The following is a 12971-nucleotide window of genomic DNA, read 5'->3' as shown; positions in this document are numbered from 1 at the left end:
CTTTTAATAGGAAACTAAAAACATTGAACTGTGCAGCTCAATTTCCAGATAATTTGGTTCTTGTACACGTTCCATTTCCTGTTCTATGGTTTTTGTTTCCATCACTGGTAAACGTATGTGATGTCGTCATAGGTCACCCCAAAAAAGAAAACCGAGAAAGCAAAAACTCTCACAATTTAAGCCATTTTTACAGGCACTTCCTGTTCTATGGTCACCATATCAATTCAAGTTGTACCGTTTTGTGGTGGCATCACAATAAAACACAAAAAAAGCCTAAGAAAAATACCTTTTAGACGCTAACAGAGCTGAAGTCATGAGCTAGATATAAGCTCGCAGGAATTCAGTCTTGCAAGATAAAGTAAAGATCTTGCACATGTCTGTGGGAAATTTATCTATCATTTGGTTTGTGGTGAATAAAAAAAAAAAATAGGGTGTACAATTACTTAATTCCCATTATTCCTCAGTAGTAAGTTAAATGCCACGCGTCACTTAAAACACACACACACACACACACGTGTGTGTGTGTGTGCGTGTGCTGAAGCCCAGCTAAGTGAGCCTGAAGCTCGGTAGCACGCCTGCAGCTCACATGGCTGTATAAGGGCACAGGGATTTTGTCTTAACGCAACAGCGAGGCCAAAGGAGGAGGAGAAGAGTGAGATTGAGCGAACTCCCATCTGGTAGTTTTTAATACCCCTGGAATGCTTTTGCTTTAGTTACACAAAGCAAACAAGGAGCCTTCTTGCTACCATGTTCTCCCTCGGCTCACGCTTCCCTGGACAGACTCTTAAATCACACACCCCCATCCATTATCCTAATATAACACAAATTACAGTGGACTCAGTGTTTCAAAACAATTTTGAGTTTTACTGAAGATTACACCAAAAAACAGACATTTTAAAACATCATGTTGGCTAGTTTGTGCGATGTGATGGCAAAGAGGACAAGTTTGATGGTAACCATAGAACAGAATATATTTTTGCGATAAAGGAAGGCGATGGTAGTGTGTTTGTCATGGCTGCTCAGAACACGTTGCAAAACTGGAACAGGGGCAGGAATTTTTTTAGGTCCTGGGTTTGAGTCTCAGCTCTGGCCTTCCTGTGTGAAGTTTGCATGTTCTCCCCATGCTTGGGTGGGTTTTCTCCAGGTACTCTGGCTTCCTCCCATATTCCAAGAACATGCATGTTAGCTTCATTGAAGACTAAATTGTTCGTTGTGAATGTGGGAAGTCAGTGGTTTGTCCATAAGTGAGTAGTAGTTTTTTATTTTTATTTTTTAAACCAAGCAGATGCTGATAGCAATAGCATAATGGCTAACAGCTGAATTCGGGGACTGCGGAATTGACCGGAGGAGAACATTTTTGTGTTGTGTTGGGCATCTTCAAAGGATGACCAATTTTACTTTAGTTTTATTATAAAGTGGTTAACATATGCTTATACTTGTATGACTTGACATTTTCTATGGGCGAATACTGTAAGTGGAACTGGCATTTGCAAATTTGCCTATTCGTTGATTTTTGGGGAACCTATCCTCAAATACTGAAATACTCATCTATTTGCTGTTTTTTTTCCTCAAGGTATGATTAATATAAAAATACTACTTTTCTGCCATCTGGTGGCATCTTGGTGCCAAGCAACTATTTAACTGATAGCAAGAGGTTTATTTAGTCAGGCCATAGCCTTGTCTGATAGAAACAAGTGTTTTGGGTGGGTGTCTCTAGGATATTCATTATCCGCAGCAGCACTCTGTTCACCATAGTCTAAATTCAAATGGGTGTACAGTGGTACCTCGACTTACGGGTACAGTTGTCCTGATCAGATCACGTGACTGGATCGATCACGTAATTTTCAGCTGATCTGTATGACTGAAAAAAATCCACCTTTTTTTCAGAGGCGGCTTCACTCTGTAAAATATCTACAGTATTTGTAGATGCAAATAAAGATAGTCGAGCAAATACGTTGCTGCAGACTGTAATGTTACTTTATTAAGCCACTTACTGGGACCCAGCACACTTACAGTACGGAAAGTCAGATGGACACAACCTGCCAGAAGCAGCTGCTAAAACCAAAAGGCAAATTCACAACACATTTAAGTTACCACAGTAAATACATTTGTGAGGGTGTAAAAGTGCTTTGCCTTTGCCATATCCGCTCTCTGGCCCTGACACATTTAGGACCAACTCACCGCTCCCACTCAAGCCCACCATCATGTGACATGTCTGTCTATGGTGAGTGATGCTTCCCTGGCCTCCGAGGCCTGAGAAGGGGGGTAAAGCATAGAAAGCTGCTGCTCTGTTTTAGTCATTATATCAAATTGTAAACTCCTCTTCAAATACACACACGCACACACAGTTAAGATGCGTTTAAAGTTCTACTGTTCTACAGGAACCCAATAGCACTTTTGCGTGTGTGCATGAGTTTGAGAAATGGCTGTTGAAAGTGGGGGTGGGATGGTTGAGGTTGTGTCTGGCCTGTCTCACTTGGGGATTAGGTATACTCCAAGGAAAGATTTGTAGGGGCCTTGAGAAAAGAGATTTGCAATTTTTCCAGTGCTCATGTGCCGCAGCTGTCTCTGCATTTCTTACCTTCTCTCGTGTCCCTGTGCTGACTCTTTCCATAGACCTCTTTTTTTTAAGACACATTTTTAAAATACATGTGGTGTGTTGTCATTTTAAATTTTGCATGTAACGCTTAAAGAGCACTGAAGCATGTTCAACATTTAGTGAGAACCTTTAAGTTCCAACTCTACATTCAAACACAATGGCCAACGTTTTCTGATTGGAAATAATATAACTTTAAATTAATCAGTACCTGGGTTTAAGCTGACATCAATGTAAAAAGTAACATTAACTTTTTTAACTGCTATATGATACGCAAGTGCGGTTACTAATTAATCGTAAAATCTATTGACAATAACAGAGCTGCCAACCTATAAAAATTCACTTCAGAGCAATTTGCCTAAATTTGTCAATTTTCAAAATTTTGTCAAGAACATTCCCGTGCGACAGTCCTAATCATAAATAATAAATTATGGCTTCAATAGTTGTCATTTTGTTTTTATCACATCAACTTTGTAATGGTGGACGCAGTTGCAGCCTGACTCAATCTGCCAGTATATGAGATTTTGATCTCCCATCATCAAAAATATCTGTGCGTATGGATTAATTCGAGAGAACTCTCGCCTCCGCGGCTTGGCAGCCGGGCGGCGTACTAAAAAGTGGTTCAATGTGGATGTGACGATAATGTCAGACGCTGTATTTTTTTTATTTTTTTTTCCCCCCTCATTGTCCGGAACAATCAGTTATACGGCCGTAATGAGTCAATATTCAGTGATTTCTGTAACAATATACGGAAATTCCGTAACATTTTGCAGCTCTGCAATCAATTTCCTTAACTTTCATTTTCTGTTGTATGGTTATCATTTAATATGCCCTCGTTGTCATGTCATTCTGGCCATTTTTGTGGCAGAGCTTAAAAAAAAAAAAAAAAAAAAAAAAAAGCACGATTGTTGATGTACTGACTTTTTACTTTAGGTTCAACCAATCAACCTGCTGTTCACCCGTTTAACCTGTCTCTCTCTGCAGATATTCGTCACCCAGAGGAGTTATCTCTACTGCGCAAGCCGCGTGATCCCAAAAAGAAGAAGAAAAAGTTGGAGGAGGCCGAGGAGGATGATCTGGAGGTAGAGGGTCCGCTGTTAACCCCTGGATCAGGTCAGTCACTGACTTCCCGTGGTGCATCTATTTTGAATTTTGGTCCGAAAGCCACCGAGATGTGCTGGTCCAAATATTCGAGCCCTGCGTGGCCTCTGCAGCCCAGGCTTCCTTGGCGGGCAGGATGGCGGATGGTTGAGATTCCACACATAGTTGGTCACGCTACCATTTTAAACCCCTGACAGTGCTGTGCAAAACCACCCCCCTGCTTTAGCCTAGCAAGGGCTGAGTTATGACTCAAGTGGGCAGGGAGGAGCGGAACACAACAGGGTCAGCGCCACTTTCACTGTTAAACCAAGTACACAGCAAAAGATCCTACATTTGCATGTACAATGAACATCCCAAAAACACAATTTAAGTTCTTTTAATGGCGGACGGCGCCAACGCCCAAAAACCTTCGTCATTACATTTCCTCCAGGGTGTCTTTTTCTCTCGATGGACAGATATATTATTTTTGTTTGATGTTGCCAGGGAGCACTTAACGACAAGAATGTGTACAATCCGTTCCCCATCCCCATCAGATCACATGCTATAGCTAGCCAAATTGCTTGACGTTATTCCGTCCCATGTGTGAGGGCCTTGATGGCAAGCCTGTGTCTCCTGATTGAAATCACGATGAGGGAGGAAGCGATGCAATCACTACCAAAACTGACTTGGTCGCTCACTACTACTCCTGCACACTTAACGTACTCAGTGTAGTAATGCACAGAGCTGGGATGGTCATTTTTCCTTAATTTCCTTCATCTGTCATGGGGAGAATTGAACAGTCAAGGGTTTAAAGGCCCAGTAAACTGACCCCCAAAATGTCAAAATTAAATTTGACTTTTTTAAAATTTATTTATTTATTTTTAATATATTTTTTTTAAGAGCGTGGCTGTAACTCAGTTTCCCATAGCTGACGTTGTGGACTCTTTTTGACAACAAAATAATTAGGACTGAGTCTAAAGTGCCTCTGCTGGTCACTACTCAGCAGTTCGCTCCATTTTTATGTAATTAACCGATCAATTCCAAAGTTGCATTTTTTTCCCCCCGCTTATTGACTTCATTTTAAAGAGCATTTTGGTTTAATACCCTTGTTTGAAAATTATGCTTAAACGCATAAATAATAGCGTACCCGCACCGTATGGTAGAAGCCACAAATAACAGTCTGTTAATAGCAGTGATGTTATATGACCAATTATTTCCACTTGGAGACTGGAGACCTCACCCTCTATCTTTTAAATATTCCGTTTAGAAAATGTCTAGTGCCAAGACCATTAAAGCATATAGAATGAGTCAATTTTAAAACTTAAGTGAAGTGTCTCCACGGTCATGCCCGTGGTTTGTGTTAGACTTGGGTCAGCATTGACACTTGGGACTATCACAGCAATGCCTTGCCTGTTTTGACACTTCAATAAGTGTCTCAGAATGGGCAGGCCTTCCATGCCTCTACAGAGGCAAACTTGAGTCATTCTCGCTATCAAATCTGAAAATGACCACCATCTATTCATACTTTTTTCCTTTCACCTCTGTTTCCTTCCCTCCTTAAAAAAAGTATCCTGAATATTCCCATTGATGTTTCCTCCGCTGTCCTCCATTTTCCCTGCTTTTTTTTTCTTCATCCTAGCCTCAGAGATTATATACATCGGACCTGTCAAAGGTAAGCTTTCCCCTCTGTCCTCTCCTGTTTCTGCAGCACTGCTTCCTCACCATCGCCTTTCCTTTTCTTCATCCCCACCCATACCACAGCTGCCGCGTGGAGCTCACATGGCATCCATAACCTCCGCAGTAGTCTGGCTCATCTGACACTTCTGAGGGGAAGTCAGCTGAGTCAGAGGGCCACCTTATGAGAGCTTGGGCCTACCTTATGAGAGCTTAGGCCTACCTTGAGCTAAGCATACACAGTAGTTGTTACAAATAATGAAAAAGCACTGTATGAGTTAATCGTAAATTGAACAGAGATCCTGTAGTTGTTTTTCGTGCATTTCAAATTGTTGCAAATAGGGCTGCCAAGATTAGTTGACTAGTCAGGATCAAAATCGTTGACAATTAATTTCATAATCGTTGTTTATTTGGTTTTTTGGGGGGGTTTTTTTTACCCAAAAATGCCTGTACCCTTCTGGCTGTGATGCACATGCACAGTAGTGGTAATCTGGGTCTTCCATGATGACACGCATGCGCAGTATTGGTCATCCGGGTCAGCCGGTGATGTACCCGGAAGAACTACGGCGAACAAGCGTTAGCAACGGAGCCTGAAACTTTAAGCATTTCAGCAAAAATACTATAGAGGAATGTGATGCAAAATGTGCAAGACAGAACTGTCCTATCATGGGAGCACGACAGTGATGCAAGCACGATGTGGCTGATTCAATTTCTGAGGAAGAGGGATAGTCATCTCGGGAAGCTATTTGGCTAGTTAGCTGGTAATATTGCCTAGGCCAATGTGGGGCCAATTTTACATTACTCGTGCACTCACTGTAGTAGTCTCGCCACGCTGCACTATTTGCATATCTGTTGTTGACCAATACTGGCCACTCATGCCAGAGTAGCATCTGCTCCATTTGCACACTGATTGAGGAGTATCTGCAACATTTGCACAATCAACATTGTCCCAGATTATCGCACAACTCGCTTGAAGTCTCGGCGCCCTTTGCACAATGGTCATTGCGTCGGACTATTGCAATATTAGTCTTTCGAACTGCTCTATGTACATATGAAAGGTTACTGTATTTCCAGGTTCCCCTTTTGTGATTGTACATGATTGTGCAGTTTTTGGTTCGTTTTTAAAGGCCAGAGTTGTCGCCTTTTAATTTATTGCACTTTAATTAGCACTTCATATATAAACATGTCAGGAATGCTGGTACAAGCTTCAAAATCTATTAAAAGTTGAATGTACTATTATCTAATTGTCTTTATTTCTAATTTGCACATACCTTGAACACTTCAAGATGGAAGCTAATGATGCTAAAATAAAAGCAACTGCTTGCTGGTGCAGGGTTACAATTTACATAACCGATTAGTCGACTAATTGCAAAAAGGGAAATGGCACAAAGCCGGATTGGTGTGTGAAGTTTAACACCAGAAACCACAAAGCCCGATTGGGGGAGTGAAGTTCAACACCTGGGACTACCGCCCAGATGTGTTGAAAGCAAATATGGCTATCTGACATTTATTATGTATCGGCAGGATTCCATCTGTGTGACATTACACACAGTTGTGGTAATATCCTGCCTTGATTGGTTCTGTGTGAAAGGCAAAGGAGGATATGACCACCAAATTTCTGGCTGACGGCAACCCAGCAATTTAACAACTTTGGAGGAAGTATCAGCGACGTAACAGAAGCGGGATAGTGCCTGTGTGAAAGGGGGTAGGGGAAAAGCCAAATGTTAACACCTGACACTGACATCATTGTGTTTGAAAGCATTTGCGGTTGGCAGACATTCATTATATGAAAGCACGATTCCGTGTGGCAGTGTGAAAGCACACACACACTTGCGGTAATATTCTGCCTCGCTTTGTTCTGTGTGAAAGGTACAGGAAGAGAAATGCTGGGTCGATTTATGTGGCTTGGTATCTGCGTACTGTTCTGGCTGATGGCAATTTCCCATCGTCAGAGGTAGTATCAGAAGTGGTATGACGCCTGTATGAAAGACACTGGCGGCACGCCTAAATAGAGGTGTGAAGTTTAACACCTGACACTTCCTTCTCCCGCCTTGCTGTCTTGAAAGCGTTTGCCGCTGTCCAACTTGTAATTAATGTCACACCAGACACTGGCACAGACGACGTCACGCATATTGTTATCTTATTCCAGAGTCTGTGTACGAAAGCGGACAAAATTTTGGTAATATTCCGCCCTGGTTCTGTGTGATTGGCAAAGGAGGACAAATGCTGTACTTATACGGACGACTTGGATGTGCCAAATTTGTAGAAACTGTGTAAAAGAGGCTTCTGCATCACTTGTTCGAGATGAATGTGATGACCAAATTTCTGGCTGAAGGCAACCCATCTGTATGAAAAGGAATAGTGGAAAGCCGAAAAGGGGTTGTGAACACGTTTTCCCCCTTATTGTCTTAAAAAAAAAAAAAAATATGTCACTGTCCGACAAGTAACATGACAAGTGACATGATGTAAGGTACTATTCTGCCTTGCTTGGTTCTGTGTGAAAGGTAGAGGAGGATAAATTCTACTTAATATATGTCTCAGATGCATCAATTTCTCTGAAATTCTGCCAGATCACTGACAAAATTTATCCAATTGTCCAGACTTGAAATTTAAAATTCAGGCCTCATTGAACAGTCTATGCCCAGCTTTTAAATATAGTAGCTTTCTGAGCGAGATCATCACTGCCAAAACAGTTTTGAGAGGGAATTGCACCATTTAAAGGAGTGACAATGTTTACGTCTCAATCTTAACAACCTTTAGTGGTCTATCTATGAATCCCATGTGTGGGAGTCTCAGGGAGTTGGCGCATGTAAGCATTCAATGTGACTTTTACTCTCCTATCAGATAGTCTGTAAACAGGATGGAGGAGTTGTGTTTTTAAAGGAGGTTTTTTTTCTTCTTGTACATGGTCCTCCACTGTTGGATTCCTGAAGAGACCCTTGTGGGAGAGACCGATAGGGCTCTTCCTGACCCGCTGAACTCGGGGATTAGAGGAAATCCGTCAAGGAGCGCATGAATAACCCCCGTCTCTGCTGAGGATGGGTCCCCCCCTAGCTTGTACCCTGTTCTCATGACCTCTGTTTGAAACACAAACCAAGCCCACGTCCTGATTTCAGAAGGGATTCAAGTACAGTGTTGCTTGTAGACACTAAAAGAGGGGACCGGGAATGGAAGGGTAATGGTCTTTGATGGAAACAACAGGAAATATTTGTCAGACTCCTCAATATTAAAGTACTTTGGCTTATATCCATGGAAAGCTTTCCGCTTCCCCTCTATGCCAACTTGTGTGATGTAGTTTTCTGCGTGGAGTGCACTCCTGCCCCGCTTTACTCACAAGGGGGGTACACACATAAAGGTAATATGGCAGATTTACAGCCTGATATTCCCCCATACCGACCAAAGCCGGCAAAGGCCCGATTATCCCATGGCCCTGAAGCAGCCTTTCCCAAACGTTTGCCACGCGCACCTCACAAAGACGAAAAAACCCGAAGACTAACTTTATTTAAAATATATTCTCCAAGTCTACCCGCACTAGAAATGACAAGAAGACTGTGCAATGGATTTACCAGATAAGCCAACAGCTGGTGTAGTTTATTTTTTTGAGGGGCTCTCCATCTTTTGTGTGTACTCCCTTAAGTGGGTAAAACCTGATCATCTCGTGCATCATGTGCATGCTGATCCACATCAGTCCCACCAGGACGACGTTATTGAAGCCACTCATCTGCAACGTGTGGGGCTGGTTCATGGCTGGGCTGCTAAGTGTGAGAGAGTGTTCACCTTCATTTTTTGTCAATGTGTACTTACAGTGGAGCAGCTAAATGTGATTCAGGTGATGATAAAAGCATGAAAATTGGTATGAATATAGTCATTATATATACTGTATATTACGTATTCAATATATGTCATTATTTGGGGAGATTAGTGCTAGCCATCAAAAATGGCCTCCATTTTTCTTTAAAATTGGCCACCAGCGTACTGAAAACTGTCAGAAACCTCTTTAACACTATCCAGATAATCTACAGATTGCACAGCATTTAAATGATGAGCCATCGGGTTATGATATTGATACATTATGTAAGGTGACTCCCGTTTATCGTGGGGATAGGTTTCAGACCCACCCGCAAGAGGTGACAATCTGCCACAGACAATGTAAATAATTGTATCTTCAGCTTTTAATATTTTTCCCTCTTCCACACGCTTTTAACACTTTTAAACGTCTGTGTGCAAGTGTATAGGTGTGAGCCATGGCTGACAGCAGCTTTCTGTGTGAGTGTGCTCACTGTGTTTTACTATTCTCCCGGTACTAAATGAAGGGCTGAAAAGTGCATCGGCGAATGTGGCGCTTCTTTCCCACATGCTAGGGCATTGCAGTTAGTATACTATTAAAAAAAAGTAAAAAACAATCAATGAAAAAATTTGCAAAATAGCGGGGGCAAAAACAAAGAAACCATGTACAGTAGTTTCTCAACTTCAGACAGTTAATACCTGTAATAAGTTCATGACTATCATAACTGTTTTTTCAGTACTTCTATGAACATGACTATAGCAAGAGATAAAAATCAAATATGGACAAATATGTAGCAATACTGTGGAACTTTCCGTATTAGGCAGTTACAGTATTTGGTGACCATTTTGCCAAGCCAACGTTTATTTCAATAACCTCACTTTGGCTATTCATGAAACAATATGTTGACATTTTTTCACAATAAGCATTGTATGGGGCCATCTTGGAATTTTTGGTGGCGAAAACTTTTTCTCTTAGGCTACACCATGAATGAGTGTTTCTGCTTAATTTCATGCTTGTATCATCAAATAAACTTTTTTCTTTTTCTTTTTTTTTTTTTTTTTTTTTTTTTTAGCTGTCTGCTCCACTTTTAGTTTGTTGGTTACCCGAGTTTCTAATGTGAGCCCCTGAATGGATGACTTTCAGGAAGCATCTACTCCAGCCCTGGTTTGTACAGTAAGACCATGACGCCCACGTACGACTCAAGGGACGGCAGCCCGCTGTCACCCACGTCCGCCTGGTTCGGCGACAGCCCCCTTTCGGAGGGCAACCCCGGCATCCTCGCTGTCAGCCAGCCTATCGCCTCCCCGGACATCCTGGTCAAGATCTACAAACCGCAGTCACTGCTGGACAAGGCTAAGATCAACCAGGGGTGAGGGGAACGTCACTTAGTCGCTCTGTGGACTGTGTTTCGTCTGTATTACAAATATGTTGACCGTGTATGTACAGGTGGTTGGACTCCTCCAGGTCTCTGATGGAACAAGATGTCAAAGAGAATGAGGTGTTGCTGCTAAGGTTTAAATACCACAGTTTCTTTGACCTCAACCCAAAGGTAATTTTCCATAAATCATAGTCAATACAGTTTTTTCAGGATGCTCCCATCAAGTTAAACTGTTGCAGTATTTACATGATGGTGGAAACTCTTAACACAACACAATCCATTCAGGGATGTTTGTCGAACTTTGACTCATTCCTATTTCGAGATCGTCTCATAATTTTAAATATCCATTCATTCATTAATTTTCCGTACCGCTTATCCTCACTAGGGTCGTAATTCTCTGCTTTGTTTAGTTTGACACTAAACTTCAATTGGGAGTGGCATTAAATAGCTTGAAGCCTCTTTTTTTGATTAAATGTTCACTATTTGCCAAACAGCTGCTTATTGTGAAGTGAGTCTACTAAGGTTTACTGCCACCATACACTTGTGTCCCAGGTTTGCACTCACAGTCAAAGCAAAAAATAGTCCAGATAATAGCTGGCATCTAAAAAAACTCTTAAGTCGGGTCACTTGTATCTCAAGTCACTACTGCATAATAAAACCTAAATTATAAACTAATCACCCTATGAAAATGCTTGACAGACACGTGACTGGGTGGGAAAAAGCAGGACGCTAGCGATTAGCTATTAGGCTATTTGAATTAGCAACCGTAGGGCAATTAGATGTTATCAATTAATATTTATGTAATGAGTCTTGTTGGTTGTGTTGTACTGATCAGACGAGGTCTGCAATTTATGTCGACACTGTTGGATTTACTTCCATGTTCGGTTCTTTCGTTATTGTCGCACTGCTTTTTTCATTAGCATCTTTGTGTAAGTAATTTATACTGAACAGCTAGACCCTTTCCAATGCTGCAGTAAGGTCCATGCCAGGTTAATACGGTTAATATTAAGACATCAAAACAAGAAAACACTCAGGATTAACTAACTTTAATGGCAAAGGCGTAATCCAAAAGGAATTCACTTGAGTCTTGCTCTCTAAGACCACTTGATTCCCCATGTTGAAGCGGGGCCATCTTTTAAAATGAGTGTTGCAAAAACAACAAAACAAAGTGAATGTTTGTCCTTTGATGCTCGCTAAACTGTGCGTCTCGTGTGACGTAATCCTTCGTGGTGGTCCGTCTTTTTGAATAAATATTGAGGAGGAAGAATATTTGGGTTCGTTTACAAATTGTACAACAAGGTTTGACTTTATTGTTTCCACTGTAGTATGTAGTTTTCAAGGTTTACGCGCATCTATTATTGTACTGTACAGCCTGCTTTGGGTGCATTTACTACCATGAACAACCTCTCCCTCCCCAGTATGACGCCATAAGGGTGAACCAGCTCTACGAGCAGTCAAAGTGGGCCATCCTGCTGGAGGAAATCGAGTGCACGGAGGAGGAAATGATGATGTTTGCCGCCTTGCAGGTAAAGCCGACTTTTCACTCAGTCTTTGATGCTTTGTCAGCATTTGAAATCAAACATTCAGTCATCCATGGTGCCCTACAGATGTGAGCCCACTCCCCCGCCGGGTACACAGATACCGATGATCGGTCCAAATTTTAGCATTTTCTCTCCCTTGCGATCAAAGCCAGCACATTTTCTATGGCGATTAATGGGAATTAACTGGGAATTTAGGCTAATTTAATAGAAAGGTATCATATTCAAGCGATAAATCTAAACATTTTGTTTTTGTCATTATCAGACATCCTAGCAAGATCAATAACTCTCCTTGCCTACATGCAAGGGCATTACATTACATTTATTGCTCAACCTTCAGTTTTGGTTCCAGTTTATTCCCATTAATTTCCATGGAAAGTTCCCAACTTTTAAAGTTCCTGGCGTTTTGTAACTCTAGGCCAGATACTGTAAGATCAGTAAGCACATACATGACAATTTTTGTGTAGAATTATTTTATTTTTTTTATCGTCGTCATTTTAAAAATCAGTTAAGCTGTTAAGAATCGGGTATGTGTGTACCCCACTTTAGTCTTTGGGGTGGTACCTTTACTATTTCAGACCGTCATAAAAAAGTGTAGGTGCCATGATCCTGAGGACGCAACCCTGTCCTCACCCTTGGGGTTAATTATAGACGATCCTCGGGTCACAGGATGCTGTGCGTTTGGCCCCCCGGACCAACCAGCGCCCAGCGGGACACTGTTCTCGCTCATGAGTTTCATCTTCACGGTTATAATTAGCTGGTTTCCTGTTACTCCTCACTCGAGAGAGACGCTAATCTAACTTGGGTGTTTGGACACTCCTTACTGTTTGATATTAATTTTCATCAAGGGTAGTGTGATCTCACGGTGTTGGCTGAGGTTTCACGAGAGGGGAAGGCGGATACTAGAGCCTAAAAAAA

The 12971-nt window shown here is 41.7% G+C and overlaps 1 protein-coding gene across 4 annotated transcripts in view; it reads left to right on the top strand.

The window, feature by feature from the left end:
* The window catches only part of fermt2 (FERM domain containing kindlin 2), a 52650-nt gene that overhangs the window by 24824 nt on the left and 14855 nt on the right, over nucleotides 1-12971 (top strand). For 2 of the 4 annotated variants that reach the window (XM_061794568.1, XM_061794569.1), the window contains exons 4-8: nucleotides 3581-3709; nucleotides 5316-5348; nucleotides 10281-10506; nucleotides 10584-10686; nucleotides 11934-12041. In XM_061794568.1, coding sequence (XP_061650552.1) covers nucleotides 3581-3709; nucleotides 5316-5348; nucleotides 10281-10506; nucleotides 10584-10686; nucleotides 11934-12041 — 599 coding nt within the window. The remainder of the gene's footprint in view (nucleotides 1-3580; nucleotides 3710-5315; nucleotides 5349-10280; nucleotides 10507-10583; nucleotides 10687-11933; nucleotides 12042-12971) is intronic. The other 2 variants (XM_061794570.1, XM_061794571.1) reach the window with 1 other exon arrangement.

Source organism: Phyllopteryx taeniolatus, chromosome 13, assembly GCF_024500385.1.
Source record: "Phyllopteryx taeniolatus isolate TA_2022b chromosome 13, UOR_Ptae_1.2, whole genome shotgun sequence".
Taxonomy (NCBI): domain Eukaryota; kingdom Metazoa; phylum Chordata; class Actinopteri; order Syngnathiformes; family Syngnathidae; genus Phyllopteryx; species Phyllopteryx taeniolatus.
Note: the sequence above shows the minus strand (reverse complement) of the source record. Positions and strands in the feature narration are given on the sequence as shown.